The sequence below is a fragment of the Onychostoma macrolepis genome, chromosome 19 (genome assembly GCF_012432095.1).
Source record: "Onychostoma macrolepis isolate SWU-2019 chromosome 19, ASM1243209v1, whole genome shotgun sequence".
Classification (NCBI taxonomy): domain Eukaryota; kingdom Metazoa; phylum Chordata; class Actinopteri; order Cypriniformes; family Cyprinidae; genus Onychostoma; species Onychostoma macrolepis.
In genome coordinates this window covers 17,716,774-17,734,878 of record NC_081173.1, presented here as the reverse complement: position 1 = coordinate 17,734,878, position 18,105 = coordinate 17,716,774, and the positions used below count along the sequence as shown (strand labels likewise).

The 18,105-nt window shown below is 35.5% G+C and overlaps 2 protein-coding genes across 2 annotated transcripts; both read right to left on the bottom strand.

Annotated features, from left to right (window-relative positions):
* Positions 1–30: 30 nt before the first annotated feature.
* On the bottom strand, positions 31–6,492 carry lrrc14b (leucine rich repeat containing 14B). Its single transcript, XM_058754767.1, has 3 exons — positions 5,272–6,492; positions 1,115–1,474; positions 31–1,039 (listed from the first exon to the last, which is right to left on the bottom strand). Exons 1-3 carry the CDS (start codon positions 6,174–6,176, stop codon positions 724–726), a joined length of 1,581 nt encoding a protein of 526 aa, XP_058610750.1. The 5' UTR covers positions 6,177–6,492; the 3' UTR covers positions 31–723.
* A 486-nt stretch (positions 6,493–6,978) lies between these two features.
* On the bottom strand, positions 6,979–17,805 carry LOC131525950 (protein naked cuticle homolog 2). The gene is made up of 10 exons (XM_058753969.1): positions 17,595–17,805; positions 17,466–17,492; positions 17,319–17,371; positions 10,556–10,616; positions 10,329–10,441; positions 9,648–9,743; positions 9,435–9,570; positions 9,227–9,311; positions 8,211–8,335; positions 6,979–8,069 (listed from the first exon to the last, which is right to left on the bottom strand). The coding sequence occupies exons 1-10, from the start codon at positions 17,617–17,619 to the stop codon at positions 7,627–7,629; spliced, it is 1,164 nt and encodes a 387-aa protein (XP_058609952.1). The 5' UTR covers positions 17,620–17,805; the 3' UTR covers positions 6,979–7,626.
* Positions 17,806–18,105: the final 300 nt, after the last annotated feature.

Here is an 18,105-nt window from a genome sequence, read left to right as displayed (position 1 = left end):
AAAAAAGTCATGACAATTTTGTAGTCAATGAATCTTTCAAAGAATGTTTAATGGGATGTTACAGTACACTCCAAAGATAAGGCCATTTGTTTAAATACAGATAAAAACAATAAATGCACACTATACAGTGACTATATATATAAAGTGACTTACAGATTTTACAAGACATAAATAAAATTTAATAACTACGGTTTACCTTAAACTGTTCACTATTCATCAGTTACAAAAGTGCAATCACAAATAAATCATGTTAAGCTGTAAATACTTTGAATTCTTTATTGCACACCTTAATATACATTATTACACAATTACATGCCTATGTATTATTTCTTTCACAAGTGCTATGGATTCATTAAAGTCACATTAGCTCTTTAAATTTATGTAGAAAAAATGTAAAGAGAGTATTTTAAATATAGACGTAATGGCATTAAAGTTTTACAATACTCAGTGATACCAATACTGGTACTGAAATACTCCGTATAAGTTGTGTTATTAATGCTTTATGTATAAGTATACATTATGCATTAATTATTTTAAAAGCTTTATACAGTAAATATTAATCGCATCTATTATTGCATAAGTCTGGAGTTGGTAAGATGTTTATTTTCAATTGCTCAAGGCTGCATTTATTTGATCAAATACTGTGACAGTAATTTAAGTTAAATTTAAAATAACTTTTCTATTTGAATATAATATATAATGTTTAATCCTGGGATGGCACTCTCACTCCATCATTCCTTGCTCTCTCCGTTGGGTAACACTGTTGACTGTGTCAATGAAGTTTCCTATGACACTGTTGAAGGAGTGCAGCATGGAGACTCCCAGCTCATTGCTCGTCTCATTGATGTCAGGATCATAGGCTCCAAATAATGGCGTGCAGACTTCTATATGTCCTTTTCCCTCCCTCACTAGAATGCCAACAAGTTCGTTCTTGGCTTGTTGGAACTTCTCCGTGTCATAATTTATCAGCGTCCTATCATCCAGTGGATAGGTTACACCTTCAGGGTAACAGTCACGAGGGACAGGCAGCTCAACGTATCTGAGACAATGTAATGTAATAAATGACAAGAAAAACAACCAAATTGATATCAGTGAACACATGGTTTTACTGTACCTCAATGCAGGAAAACCCAGAGCCAGCATATTGAAAAGAAGGTGCAGCGCAGCTGTGCTCAGTGGGTTACCCAGGATCTTCAATTCCTGTAGCCCATGACAGGGTGTCAGTGCTTGGGTGAGCAGATCCAGTTTATCATCATCCAGTCCACACTCCTCCAGACCCAGACTAGTGAGTGTGGCACAACAGCGATGCAGAAGCTTCCGGAAGGTGTTGGGGAAGAGGTCGGCTACCTCATGACCGCTCAGGTCCAGCTTTACTATGTGCTCACTGTGCAGGCTGTTGGCGAAGTAGGCCATGTCCACTGCGCTAAGACTGCAGTTCGCTAACTCAATACACTGCAGTGGAGTGTTCAGTGGACTGGCAAATCAAACAGATTATAGTTACTCAAAACAAGTGTTTAGGAATGATCTCAAGATTAAGCATCAAACTGCAACAGTGTAATTTACACTAAGTTCAGTTAGCAATACTATTAATATGTTATATAATATGTATATTAATATTAAAAAAAAAAATGTAACTAAATTTGATAGAATGCAGCACTGGGACCTCTGAAAAATGTGATCCCAGTGATTCACTGGGCAATGCACTTTTTTGCAACTCTACTGCAAGCTTACCAAGCCTGCATTTATTTGATCAAAAATGCAGTAAAATTGTAATATTGTAAAATATTATTAACATTTAAATTAACTCTTTTCTATTTTAATATTTTTAAAATGTAATTTATTACTGTGATGGCAAAAGCTGAATTTTCAGCAGTCATTACACCAGTCTTCAGTGTCACATGATCCTTCAGGAATCATTTTACATATACTGACTTGCTTCTCAAAAAAAATATTTCCTTTATATATCCATTATCGATGTCAAAAACTGTTGTGCTGTTTAATTTTTTTTACTCTTTAATGTTTATTCATTTGAAATCTTACATTATAAATGTCTTTACTGTCACTTTTTATCAATGTAATGCACCCTTGCTGAAAATAAACATTATTTCGTAATAAATTAATTAATTAATTAATTAAATAAATCACTGACCACAAAATTTTGAACAGTAGTGCATATATAGTACAAATCTATTGGATACAACAGTAAATTTATAGCAAACTCATATAAACTCCTCAGAGTTTAACTGTTTTACTATTGCAGGGGATTTTAATATTCACATAGATAATGCATAAATCAAAACTGCAAAAGTAATTATAACTGTTTTAAACACTTTTGATCTGACCCAGCATGTGCATGGACCCACACACAATCGTGGACACACTATAGATTTACTCATCAGTAGAGGTCTAAACATTTCATCAATTGTTATTAAGGATGTAGCACTATCTGATCACTTCTGTATTTTCTTTGATATATTGATGGCATACTTCTAGAGAGACTGGAAAACTGGGTCGGGCTTTCTGGGATGGTATTCAAATGGTTCAGGTCATACTTAGAAGGGAGAGGTTATTATGTGAGTATAGGAGAGCATAAGTCTAAGTGGACGTCCATGACATGCGGAGTCCCACAAGGCTCAATTCTTGCACCGCTCTTGTTTAGCCTGTATATGCTCCCACTAAGTCAAATAATGAGAAAGAACCAAATTGCCTATCACAGCAATGCTGATGAGACCCAGATTTACCTAGCCTTATCTCCAAATGACTACAGCCCCATTGACTCCCTTTACCAATGCATTGATGAAATAAACTGTTGGATGTGCCAGAACTTTCTTCAGTTAAACAAGGAGAAAACTGAAGTCATTGCATTTGGAAACAAAGATGAAGTTCAAAAATCTTGGGGTGTTTCTGGAGACAGACCTTAGTTTTAGAAGTCATGTCAAAGCAGTAACTAAATCAGCATACTATCATCTCAAAAACATTGCAAGAATTAGATATTTTGTTTCCAGTCAAGACTTAAAGAAACTTGTTCATGCCTTTATCACCAGCAGGGTGGATTATTGTAATGGTCTCCTCACTGGCCTTCCGAAGAAGACCATTAGACAGCTGCAGCTCATCCAGAACGCTGCTGCCAGGATTCTGACTAGAACCAGAAAATTTGAGCATATTACACCAGTCCTCAGGTCCTTGCACTGGCTTCCAGTTACATTTAGGATTGATTTTAAAGTACTTTTACTTGTTTATAAATCTCTAAATGGCCTAGGACCTAAATACATTGGAGACATGCTCACTGAATATAAACCTAACAGACCACTCAGATCATTAGGATCGAGTCACTTAGAAATACCAAGGGTTCACACAAAACAAGGGGAGTCTGCTTTTAGCTATTATGCTGCCCGCAGTTGGAACCAGCTTCCAGAAGAGATCAGATGTGCTAAAACATTAGCCACATTTAAATCCAGACTCAAAACTCATCTGTTTAGCTGTGCATTTGTTGAATGAGCACTGTGTTACGTCCAAACTGATTGCACTCTATATAATCACTTTCTATTCTTAAATGTTTTAAATTCTTTTTAAATCAATTTTTAAATCACTTTGTTTTTATTTTATTATTTTTAATTTCTTGTTATTACGATTATTTTTAATGACTATTTCACTTCCTTTTATGTAAAGCACTTTGAATTACCACTGTGTATGAAATGTGCTATATAAATAAACTTGCCTTGCCTTGCCTTGCAAACTTCACAATCCATATGAAGTTCCAGGTACCAAAACAAAATCTGACCCATAAGATATTAATTCACCCCAGATGAAGATGTATTATTTAACATGCTATGGGTCAGATTTTGTTTTGGTACCATAAATCACTCTGTTAATATGTGACCCTGGACCACAAAACCAGTCAATTTTTCGAAATTGAGATTTATACATCATCTGAAAGCTGAATAAATATGCTTTCCATTGATGTTTGTTAGGATCGGACAATATTTGGCTGAGATACAACTATTTGAAAATCTGGAATCTGAGGGTGCAAAAAAATCTAAATATTGAGAAAATCACCTTTAAAGTTGTCCAAATGAAGTTCTTAGCAATGCATATTACTAATCGAAAATTAAGTTTTGATACATTTACGGTAAGAAATTTACAAAATATCTTCATGGAACATGATCTTTACTTAATATCCTAACGATTTTTGGCATAAAAGAAAAATTTATAATTTTGACCCACACAATGTATTTTTGGCGATTGCTACAAATATACCCCAGCGACTTAAGACTGGTTTTGTGGTCCAGGGTCACATATACACCTATGAGACGTGATGTTTTGACTGTTATAAGACACGTGTGCTGCTATTTACAGTAAATATAGAACATACTGTGTTGCCAGAGTCATGTCCTGGCCTACTTCAGGTTTGCAATGGGACAGCTGTCTGTAGTCTAGCAGTCACACAACAAACAGAGAGCCAGCCGAACAACAACATGGCTTGATATTAAACAGTTGATTAGACTGTAAAACCATCAAATAAGAGTGTTGGATCTCATATTTAAATTAAAAATATACCTTATGGTAACTACCATCCAAAAGGCTGGGGTCAGTAAAAAATGTCTATCATAGCTTCCAAAAAAATATTAAGCAGCACTGTTTTCAACCATGATAATAAGACATGTATCTTGAGCACCAAATCAGCATATTAGAATGATTTTTGAAGGATCATGTAACACTGAAGACTGTTCAAAAGTTCAAAAATTCAACTTTGCCATATCACAGCAATAAATTAAATTTTTAAATATGTGACCCTGGACCACAAAATCAGTCATAAGGGTCAATTTTTTGTTTGTTTTTTAAATTGAGATTTAGACATCTGAATGTATAAATGAATAAATAAGCTTTCCATTGATGTATGGACAATATTTTGCTGAGATATAACTATTTGAAAATGTGGAATCTGAGGGTGCCTTTGAAGTTTTCCAAATTAAGTCCTTAGCAATGCATATTACTAATCAAAAATTAAGTTTTGACATTTTCGGTAGGAAATTTACAAAATATCTTCATGGAACTTGATCTACTAATGATTTTTGACACAAAGAAAAATCAATAATTTTGAGCCATACTAAGTATATACCCGTGCTACTTATGACTGGTTTTGTGATCCAAGGTCACATATATCAAAACAGAAAAGTTATTTTAAATTTAATTGTTGATGAAATATGAATGAAAAAATGTGTAGGAGTTTAAATGGCAACTGTGGTCACATTATGGTTTTATAGTCTTTACCTCAGCAGTTTCCTCAGATGACCTGTAAGTGTGGAGAACCCCAGATAGAGCTCTCTCAGTTCAGTCAGTTTGCTCATCAGCTCACCCAGAACTCCCATGAGTCCCTCGTCCTCCGGACCCAATCTGCGTACATTCAACGCCTGTGCAGGAAACGTGAGTGAGCGCAGCTGTGGGAACTTCAGCTGAGAGAGCAGTACCTCAATGTGTGGAGCCTCCAGATGTACATTGTGCACAACTTCCAGCTTCTGCAGGCCATGTGATTCCACCAGCTTCAGAAGGTAAAAGAGGTTCTTGAGGCTCAGCGAGTCCACACGCAGACCTACGAAGTTCAGTTTTAATGGGCAGTGTCTGCGCAGCAACAGAGCCTGAGCCACCACCTCATAGTTCCGTCCAGTAACAAATGCATCCAAGCGCACATCTACCTCCACATCAATCGCTGATGGTGCTGCTTGGCCGGCCTGCATGGACACCATAGTCTCGTAGCACATGCGGGTAAGCAGTTCAGTTCTTGCCCAACGGCCAAGAGTCCGTCTGCAGGGACAGACCTGGTGTTCTATGTCTTGCAGACCGATTAGATCCACCACACGTAACATTTTTGTATACGTGCTTGGAGCTTGAAGCACATAGTCCCTCAGACCTGAGAGAATGGCCTCCAGACAGAGCCTGCATGTGTGGGACGTGAGATCATCTGGACAGTCCACTGTCCTGCCCAATAGTTTGCGCAAGTTGAGCACTGTCAGAGGCCACGTCTGGACCAAGTTGTGGAGCATTGTGGCCTCCTCACACAGATAGCTGGCTTTGAAGATGATTGGGTAGAGATTGTAAGACAAGCAGTGGAGGTTCTTACACGCATTTGGGCCGGTTTGAACGAAGCCCTCGGCTGCTAGAAACTTCAAGCTCTTCATGGCTGTGTTTGTCAACTCCCAAGATCAAGGAATCTTCTTAGAGCTGTCAGCCTTTAGGAGATATGGAGTGTTTCTTCTGCTCTCTTTCAACAACATATACATGTGCGTCAACCCAAGAACAGAAGAGTGCTGATCGAGAGAATGAGGAGGGAGGTAGTCGAGAGGGGGATAGTTATTTATAGAAGCAGCTGTCTCATACTCTCATGACCAACAGGCTGAGGTTAAACAGCAATTAGATTTTGGATGGCTGGAAAGAAAAAAGAAGACTCTTACCTGTGACCAACAATGGTTACATTCTGTGGATGTAGGAAAAATCTATTTTCTGGGTCAACCTTTGAGAATTGTGTTAAATTAAGTCACTGTAAATAGGATATATTTCACTTGCTTGCAAAATATCAGGTGGGAAGAAAATGTTTTTGCGAGCGAACGCGATGTTTATCAGGTTTTACAATAGTTTTGTGAAAGAACACACTAAATTTCCTTTCTCGAGGGAAAGCAAAGTTATTTTCAGGGGAACTTTTTTTTTTCTTTTTTTTTTTCTTGAGCGAGAGAACAGAAGTTTTTCAAGTGAATGCAAATGCATTGAAAAATTGAAATATATAAAATATATATATATATATATATATATATATATATATAATATATATCTACGGTTGTAAAGACTTGACTGCAGCCTATGAATACAAGCACGCTGACTTAAAACTATATATATATATATATATATATATATATATATATATATATATACACAGCTCCATAAAAGTGCATTTTCTATTAATTTAATATTTTATTTAGCTTGGTACATTATGTGTTTTGTTGTTTTAACCATGATGTCAGCAATAAAACATGGCATTTTCTAATATAATTAATATAATATTAGCAGCCCTATTCAGAACATAAACATGCAATGTGGTTGTAAAGACTACCTTTGGTTTTAAATAAAAACACTGACTACAGCCTATGAATATAAGCACGCTGACTTAAAACTACATTAATGGAAATATTGATATATGTAATAACATACAATAGAAGTGGTTACATCTACATAGTCTAGCAAGCACATTCCTGAGGGAAAAAAAGTGTCGCACCTCGCAAACGCAAAAATTCCAATCAACCTTTTAAGAAATAAGCATATACTAAAATGATACATTTTCCAAACCAATAAGGAAAGTCCACCAAATGCAATATAATCTAGGGACGAAACCAGTTTGGTCTATTCCATTTATAACCACATGGAGGAGCTGCACACTAATGAATGCAGGCTCATTCAACTGAGATTATATTTTTGTGCAGGTGCAGTTCTCATATCATCGAAAAGAGTGGTTCAGCCCCTTTTAATACAGAAATGATCAAGCTGTGTGTGTTTGGCAGATGAACCACCAGCATGTTTGTTTTTACAGAAAAAATAACACTGCTTATGAGAGTTTGCTACTCGAGTTTTTCAGAACTCTTACGCAGGGTGGTAATGGTGATGATGGTGGTGATGGTGGTGCTCATGGTGATGATGGTGTTCGTGTCTTTGAGGAAGGGGCATAAAACCCCCAGGAAGAACAGCTGGCCCAGGCTGTAATTCTCTGTCATGGTTGCTTCTGGACGGCGATGCAGTCTCACGCGCTCGGGCACGGATGCGTTTACTGGAGCTGTGCAGCAGAGGTTGCTGTTGCTGCTGTTGGGATGGATGGCACCAGGTCATAGGGTGATGCCCATGGAGCTTGCTGGGTTTGGTTGTGGCTCCACTATAACCGACAGACTTGCTGCGGTTGCGGAGTGACCTGAGGAAAGGAATGGATTTTCCAGATGACTCCACAGGGTTGCAGGTCTCGGGTTGAGAGCGACGATGATGGTTGCGGGACGAGCTCTCCTGAGGCTGCTCCTCAGCACATGTTTCTGGAGCTTTGATGGTAGAATAAATCATATTTAAGAAAGCTTTAAACATCTAGAATCTTCTAGAATTAGAACTGGCTTTCATAAAACTGAGCTCAGCAATTTTCACTGGCCTTGCTGAAGTTCAGAGAATAAATATTAAGCTATCACCTTCAAATCGAGAGGTGTAGTTTTCAATTCCAGCCAGATCTAGATAGTGGTTCCTACGTTCTGTGTTTTCATCTACAGAGTACTGCTTCCTCTCTGAAACACCCAACTGATCCGAGTTCAGCTGTCTGACAGACAAAATAATACAGTATTACTGAATATTGTGTTGGTAATAGTGTTGTTATTGTTAACTAAAACTATCAAAAAACTCTTTCATTAATTTAAATTAAGCTTAAAATAAAATATTAAAATAAGTTGCAAAATGCCTTGGCAAATACCTAAATAAAACAACTTATATTTACATTTAGTCATTTAGCAGACACTTTTATCCAAAGCGACTTCTAAATGAGAGAAAGAAAAAAAAAGTAATAATATGCAAGTTTATATATAAATAATATGTATGTGACAAGTCTCGGTTAGTCTAACGCATACGTATCAAGTTTTATTTTTTGTTTGTTTTTTTATAACAAATAAAAAGAAAACAAGTAGATAGAAAGAGAACAGTGTTAGAGGGTCATTTTTTATTTAAATAAATAAAAAGAAAAGTCAAAAGAATAGAAAAAGAATAGAGAACGCTAGTGTTAGAAGGTCAATTTTTTAATAAAAAGAAAACAAGTAGTTAGAATAGAAAGAGAACAGAGAGTGCAAGTGTTAGAGGGTTATTTTTAAATGAATAAAAGAAAAACAAGTAGATAAAATACAAATAGAATAAAGAGTATTAGTGTTAAAAGTTGAAGTACAAACATTACTAAAACTGAAAACAAAAATAAAAGCTAATTAGGAATAAAAATTACAAAAGCACTTTAAAATGATATAGAAAATATAAAAGTAAAAGCTACAAATATTCATAAATACTATATTAGTATATAAATAATACTAAAATAACACAGGTATAATTACTGGTTACTGTTTCTATAATTTTATTCCATTTTGTTATAATTTTGTTGGCATTCATTTCCTGTATAAATATTTCTCAAGCATAATTTTGATTCATTCATATATGCAATGGCACAAATCACCTGATTTGAGAATGAGGGCTCTCTGCACATCGTACTGGATCCTCTATTTGATCCGGCTCATTCTGAGACATCCCAGCATCCCATTCTCAAGAAGGACAGAAGTAAAATGTGAGTAACACTGCATTACATCATGATTATTTCAGGAGATTGATCAAATAGGATATGAGATCATTAGTTTTTTTTTTATTATGATAGGTTCGGTCTTCACCTTTTCTGTTGGCTTTTCTGCTGGTTAATGGAGTGACACTCAGCTTCACACGCAGGGTTGTGCCATTGCTAAGCACCAGCTGTTTCACTGATGCCTCGACCACTTCACAGATCGTCTGCATCAGGCTCAACATATTCTGCAACAAACACAATGAGAGAAACTCACCAATGGCTAAATGATCACTTTAATGAGATGGTCAATACTGAAATTTACCTCTCTGGTTATTTTCCCATTGCTGTCCAAATCATACAATGTGATCATCCACTCTTGATGATTTTCATCCGTGACAGACACATTACACCCCTTGCCCTGATATCAACAGAACAATGGAAGAATTTGCAATCATTTTTGAATTAGCATAACATGTTTATTCATAAAAGATATCCTATATCTCAGAAAACTAATTTTAGCAAACCATTCTTTTAATCTACCTTTTTTTTTCAGCAATAATGCATTCTAAGTGAATTCTAATTAAAATTGGCAAAAAAAAATAAATAAATCTATTTAAAATAAATTCTGTTTCATCAAAGTATCCTGAAAAAGTATCACCGTTTCCACAAAAATATTAAGCAGCACGACCAATTTCAACATTGACAATGAGAAGAAATTCTTGACAGCATTCTTGTCACTGAAGACTAATGTAATTTGCCATCACATGAATAAATTGTGTTTAAAATAGAACAAAATAGAAAATTATTTTAAATTGTAATAATATTTCACAATATTACTTTGAAAACTAGTAATAGTCAAATAACAGTAAATGCAGCATCACTGAGACGACTTTCAAAAACATTTAAAACTTCTGAACAGTATGTCAGGTTGGTCGTCTTTGGAGTTTCACAATAGGTACAATATTCATTGTTTCATATGCATTTATCTATGACAAAAACTTACATCATTTTTCCCATTTCTCCTAAATGAATCTTTGAGTGGATGCTGTCTTTCATTTTCAGGAGAAGAAAGCGAAGATTTAGGAGTCTCCATTACTCTCTCTGGTGGCAGTGTTACTACAAATAACAGATAATGTTAACTTGACTGAGAAAACAAACATTAGTCTGTATTACTTTGCTTTAAACAATGGCACTATTTGTAAATGAGTTTCCTTTCACAGTTCAACTTACCCTGTAGTGAACAGTACTGATCTGACAACTGATCTTCTTTTGGATCTCTACCACTCAGATCCTAGAGTTAAATAGGAAAAACAAATCATTAAAACTATGGACATCCAAAGAAAACAACACTCATGCTAGTTTCTTCAGAGGGTGAACATCTATAAAATGATAAACTGACAAACACGATCTATGAAACTTTGCATTGCTAAGTCAGTTTTGTATATAATTTGCGTAGAAAACCTGTTTTCAAGCTGGAAAACCAGCCCCCATAATGAATTCACCAGGAACAAGAAAAAATCACTTCATTCTTTGCACTCCTGTGGTCTTAAGCCCAATTGTTTCCAGACACATTGCACTGCTGGTTTCTGAGGGAGGAAGTGAATTGTCCTCCTTGACAAAACAACTCAAAATCATCTGTAATCCTCTCTGCCACAACTCTGTCCCTCTTACACTAGCAGAAAACACAACTTTATGTTCACTGAGGACATCTGACTATCAACTTTTCATGTCATATTCCAAGATTTTAGCATTTGTTTAACAATGTAATGTAATTTTGCTTGAAATATTTAAATATTCCTGTGGGGGGGGGGGATACCACAATACACTGTATGATATTCAAAGAATATTTTCAACATTCTGAAAATTGCTGTGAGCAAGCATCATAAAAATGTTAAAATTTAGAATATAAAATAAATGCATCACATATATTCTTCTGGATTTTTATAGTAGAATATCATACTATTTCAGATTAAATGTAATATTATGTAATCTTTTATTAAAAAAGATAAAAGCGTTAGCACTCTCAGTCAGGGACATGATGTAGATACAGTGTTACTCATGCCAGTTTTGACATCATGCACAACTATAAAACCAGATATTAACTCACAAACACATTAAGTATAACACCCACAGTGTGCTCACTTAAGGCCAGATGTGAAAAGCATATGGTTCTAGACAAACTGTATTTAAAGTAACACACACACAACTATATACCTTCTTTTATGAGCCAGAACCATGAATCTATCTGGAGAAAACGCCTTAAGAACATGCAGTCAGCTTCCCGTCTGAGTGAGCTTGTTTAAAAATCACCCAACACAAAATAATAAATATATTAGGGATGCTCCGATATTTAAATTCTGACTGATACTGGCTGAGACTAGTAATTATTTTCATGTTGTGATCAATAACTAAAAACTGTAATATAAATATAAATAATGTAAATAAAATTCTACACTATTTTTCTCAAAATTAATTAAATAAAATGCTAAAAATGCTATAATGTATGAAGTATGTATGAAGTATGAAAGTATGAAAAGTAAACATTCATTTTGAGATTTGCTAAAGATTTCATGAACTAAATAATTATTAGATTAGATTCATTTTAAGTGAGTTTTAGATGAAAAAAAATGTATAGAAATATAAAAACAGAGGCTATGAACATAAACAATTAAAAATCCAAAACAGACCTATTTGCACTGTAAAATGCAAAATTGTAAACTGTAAGATTTTTACAGGAAAATTTATAATTTTATAAAATTCTAAATTCTAAAAAATGCTGCAGTAAAACCCTGTTATTTGCTTGACTATGAAAAACCATAAAAGGTTTAGCATTGCTTTATATGTAATTTTACTGTGAAATACTTCCAAATCTATGGTTTTTGCAAGAACAAATTATATAGTAATATGACAGTAATACTATTTATCGAAAAATATATATATATATGTTGTATATATATGAATTTTTTTCCGATAAATAGTTTTTCTTCTCATTTTATCATTAATGTACATTTGGGTGTTTTGTGTTACATTTTCTGTTGTGAAAATTAGTAGTAGTAAAATATACAGGCACCAATATGCCCCTGTACAACATAAAACATTGCCTCTGTTTATTTATTTTTATTTTTTTATTATTTTATTTTTTTGCAACCATCGCTGACATTTTTTTTTTTTTTTTTTACCATAAATTGAACAAAATATTTTTTCATATGTATTTATCCAAGAATTTAAATGAAATGAAATACTGGCACAAAATACATTAACACTTTCCATCTATTAAATTTCATCTTTTGCCCCACATCCAAATGTGCAACCATAAACCAAAACTCCGCATCACGCTGCTGGAAGCAGAACTTGCAGTCTGACAGAAACCTGAAGAACAAAGCCCAAAGAAGTGTGATGAGTGATCTATCGGTCTGCCAATGATTTCTCTCAGCATCATGGCCAAACCTCTGCCACGCTCTGCTTGCTCTAGGGCCTCTGATGTGGGCTCAGATTACCAACTTGGAGGGTTTTTTCCTGCCCTGAGCCGGGTGTCACTGGGCCAGACACCCCCTATCCCAACTCCAGTTCCTCTTCACCACCCACTCACACTGCTGTCTGTGCCCTCTCACAAGGTTCAGAACAGTACCTGGCTTTGTTTCCTCTCACTTCCTGTCACCAAACACCTGGATGGAACCCTTATTACATGGTGAGAGAGAGAGAGAGAAACAACATGCCATTTGGGATGAAGTATGATCGCGCTCGCACTAGAATATCTAACACCATTTGCTAAAAATTTTGAGGCTGGATGTGATTGATTTAATCTTTCATGGTCTTGGAATAAACTCAAACGCAATCCAGCATCACTATGCCTTCCATGTTTAGATGGGCAATCATTCAAGGCAGAACTGCATAATGGCTTACAGTTGTAGTATTCCTTTCTTACCCAAACTTGATTGTATTAGTATAGACTAATAGCATACAAGTACTTAAAGAGATAGTTCACTCAAAAAAAAAAAAAATTCTGTCATCATTTTGAAGAATGTGGGTAACCAAACAGTTGCTGGTAGCCATTGACTTCTATAGTATGGGAAAAAAACTACTATGGAAGTCTATACGGACCAGAAACTGTTTGATTACCAACATTCTTCAAAATATATTTTTTGTGTTCAGAAAAACAAAGAAATTAATACAAGTTTGGAACAACTTGATGATGAGTAAATGATGTTAGAATTTTATATTTGGGCCTTAGTAAGTACTCTAAGTCTTACTAGTAAGAAACTCTAATCTAATATAAACCACACATCAAGCTTATACCATTGTGTAGTTACACTCTCTTTGTTTGCATGTCTAGGCAAACTAGCTGTGCTAGCTGACGAAAGCTGCTCTTGTTTTTCTATCAGATAAATATCAATACATTGGATGCTGAAGGTCAATAGAACAGGACAGAATCTGTTTATCTGTTACTTCGCAACGTGTATTTTCAGTCCCTTTAGCCCTTTTTATTTATTTTTGATACTTCATTTTAGGGTTTTACTGATCCATCCAACAAATGTTGAGTATTGGCAGTCAACAGACTTAAGTAATAACACTTAACGAGTTTGCTCGTATAAAATAATTGAAGAAAACGCAGCAGTCATCCTATGCACCCTATTCTAAAGAGACATGGATCACTGCCTCCAGCACACGCTTCCTTCCTTATGTCCTTTGAAGTGGGACAGAGAGGAAAAAGGGTGAAAGAAAGGATTCTTCCAGCCTTTCCAAGCAAACACAGACTCCTTTGAGCCCTCTGAGACCAAAACCTTTCAAGTGTCCCTGGCTTTATGACCCACACTGCAGGATCCTGCCATGAAAAAACAGCGTCCTAATTAGACCCGAAACACACTGGAGACAGAAAACATACACATGTCCTCATTTAAAGTCAAAGACTGATTTAGTTCAAATACATTCTGTGCGTAAAACTGAAATTAATAAGATTTGGCCAATGTCTTCTTATAATCTCATGTTTTGGAGACTATTTTGTATGTGATGTACACTCTCAGGAGCAGTACCCTTTTAAAATGTATTCATGTTTACACTTTAGGTATTAATATGTATTTTGAAATACTAAAATACAACTTTAAGATACTAATATGTATCATTTAGTGGTAAATAAGGTACAAAGATGTACCTTTTTAGCTTTTGTAGTTTAGGGTACCACGCCAGTGACAGCTTTGTAACTTTTTTCTGAGAGTGTACAGCAGATATGAACATTTTTGTCAACTGATGGTGACATGCATTCTAAATTGGAATCTACAGTAAATTGTTACTTAAAATTTGTCACTTAGTGACACCAAATGTAATTCAAAGAATGCAAGTACTATTTCTTCGTTTTTTCATACATTTTCAGCTTGCACAATAGACATTAGTAAGGTTATTTGCCATATTGAATTGTATGTGAGACTTTCAGTGGCATGCACTGCATAAATGTCCTAAATCGCACGTAACTTTCAAAACTGTTTTATTGTACACAGTACTTCGCACAGTTTTGTTTTCATTTCTGTCAAAAATGAAATATGACACTACCTGACTAAGGTCTATAGATTCATCATCTGTGATTGAACAGGCTGAACATGAACTGGTTGCCATTATGCACTTTCCCTGCGATTGCACCCATGAGCATGGCACTAGCAAATAATGTTACATTCTTTGTAATATCACAACTTGCTTTTCACTTTAATCACCTTAATGTACCATTCTTGGTGACTTTTTATATGTCTTACTACAGCTACCCTACTTTGAAAACTGATTTATCAAACCATTTATAGCATTTTAAGCCCTGCTCTTTTCTTATATACATCTTTAGTGAGATATGGTCATCATCAAGCATCTCCAAGTAGGACTGTACATCTTTAAAATGTAAAAAAAAAAAAAAAAACATGTTTCAATGCTACAAAAATCCAGGAAACTGTTCAACTTCCCGCATTCGCCTGAAAACAGCAACACTGACTGCACTGTGTTGTACATTTCCTTGGTCCTAACCACCAACCCTGATCTCTGAATTAGATGTTTGATGCACACAGCATCACCACAACAATCCAAGCCTTTAAGCCGAACCGCTGATCTACATTTTGCAACTCGTTTGCAGCAGCACTCCTCCCACCAACTACACCTCCTTTCCCTCCTCCAACCACTTCCCCCCATTTTCCCATCACAGCCTCCCTCTGTTTTCAAAACCAATAACAGATGTGTGGTGGGGCTGCGTTCAAAGACCCTGCTGTTCTGGCTGCCGGCCATATGCATTTCACACAGTGATGAAGGCTCCAGGCTCCACTGAGAGAATGAGAGCAAAGGAAAAAGAGGGAAGAGACCCAACACCATTTAAATACAATGCTGAGAGTACAGTGTAATACGGAGAAAAGCGTTCAGTGCCTGGTTGTTCTCAAAATCTGAGTAGTCTAAAGTGTGGAAATGATGAAGACAATTTATGTTGATTTGTGTTGACTCACATTTTCATTTCTTCACTTCACCTCTAACAGTGCAAGCTAGGTATACAATTTTTTTTTAGATCCCAGGGAATTAAACAATAGGAATACTTGCAGCTTGTCTATTATATCATATAATTACATATCTAAAAAAAAAAAAAAAACTATTGGTATTTTAGAGTTTGGCACCAGACATTAGGTCATAAAAATAAAGATGATTCTAATGCACAGGTTACATAATGTACAAATGAATGAGTTTTATAGCAACATTGTTTAATAAGCAAAACTCACATTGCATAATATTAAACAGATCAGTTGTCTATTTCATGTACATTACAACAAGAATACAGTATGCATTGACTATAAATGTAGCCTATTTACTTGTTAAGAATTAATCTATATAATCTAGTAGGGTAGACTGAGTACATTTGAGACATGTGTACAGTTGAAACACCTTAAATAACTTGAATACACAAGAACCCCGAGCCGTGATTTTTGCTCCACATGTGTATTAGTGTTCTCTTTGACCGTGGGAAATTTGAAATGTGTGTCTTTCCACTACGAAGATATCGGCAAAAGTTTTTTTTCCAAGGTGAGATTTTCATTTCACCATGTCCCTTCAACAATGAATAGCTTATTGTTCTTTTATGATTGTTAAACTTAACATATATCATTGCAAACTTTACTCTGTGCTCTAAAAATAGACATTTTATGACATTGTGCCATGCAAGGTCTTTTCATAATCTAGAGAAACGTGTGAGAATGTCAGTGGGGTACGGTTGAGACACAGTGTATCAGCTGTACCAGGATTGGTCTCCTATTGCTTCACATGCCTTTATAGGTTGCTATGTACTGTATACAGTAACAGTTCAATCATAGAAAATAAAATGCATACAGAGGCTGTGTGTGTTTGTGTACTGGTATTACCTACATTATGGGGACCAAATGTCCCCACAAGTATAGTAATACCAGTAAATTCTAACCTTATGGGAATATTTTTAGGTCCCCATGATGAAACAAGCTTATAGATCATACAGAATGATTGAAAATGTAAGAATGCAGAAAGTTTCGAGTTATGAATGATGATTTATTACATTTGCTATACATGGTTAGCCAGCTTTAGAGCATTAAGAATGGGTGTCTCAACTGTACCATGCTACTGTTTCAACTGTACACTATATGGGTACAGTTGAGACAAAAATGCACCGCATGTAATTGTGTAATTGTGGAAAATATAAACTGCTTATGACTATTATCAAGTTATGATATTTTTGTACACAAGCCAAAGAAATATCATGTGAAAAATCACTTCATTTCAGCATCTAGTTTTTGTGTAGTGATGAAATAAGCAGAAAGTGTCTCTACTGGACTCAGTCTACCCTAATGTTTCATAATAGTTTAATTAAATGTTGTCAATAAATGTTGTACCCATCAACCAATTAACACTTTACAGGTTTAACCCTTAAACATGCACTTATATACATGTAGTTATGTAGATGTAGAGACAGTTAACTTAAATCTGTCCTGAACATTAAAAATTGTCACCTTACCTGTTTGTTTCTATCCACTTCACCAACACACTCAGCCTCCTTGAAAACATCTCCTAATACAACACAAATGTCCATTTAATAACTTTTTCTTATGTAATAGCTATAGCCTATGGATAATGAAGTTATAGGCTACATGTATCACCTTACCCTCTGGATTTTCTCTCCGTTTACATGCTAGGGAAAAAAATTAAACAAGAATGAGAATAAGAAATATACAAGGTGGTGAGTCGCTTGATATGTTTTAGCGTCTGGCATGTTATCCGCAAAGTGTCTTACCAGGTTTCGATTGCAGTTTTCCCATTTTGATTTCATTTACGGAAAAAACTAACGAGCTGTCATTTCAGGAACAACTGTGACATCTTCTGTGCCATAAATGAAGTGGGGCTGGATGTGCATGTTTCCACTGAAGCCTGTCCATATTATAGTCGGAGACTGAAATGAAGTTTGGGAAAGGCTAGTCTTCAGTAAGGATTTGCTACACGCTCTCGCTCTCGCTCTCTCTCTCTCTCTCTCTCTCGCTGTGGAGGAAGCGCAACTCGCAGGACTCACCCTCCCTTTGATGATGTGAACCTCCTTCAGTTTTAGCGCACTTTATTCATTGGACAACCTGGTCAAATTTGCATGAGAATTCTTATCCAAGCCTTCGACCATATTCCTAAACTACATGTTCAGTTTTCATTTCTCCTCTTAAGAGCGATTCACTTCAAAGCTCTTTAAAATGACCGATTATGTTTCAAATTGAACACAACATAGGCCTAAACATTTCAAACCAAATATATATTCTAGT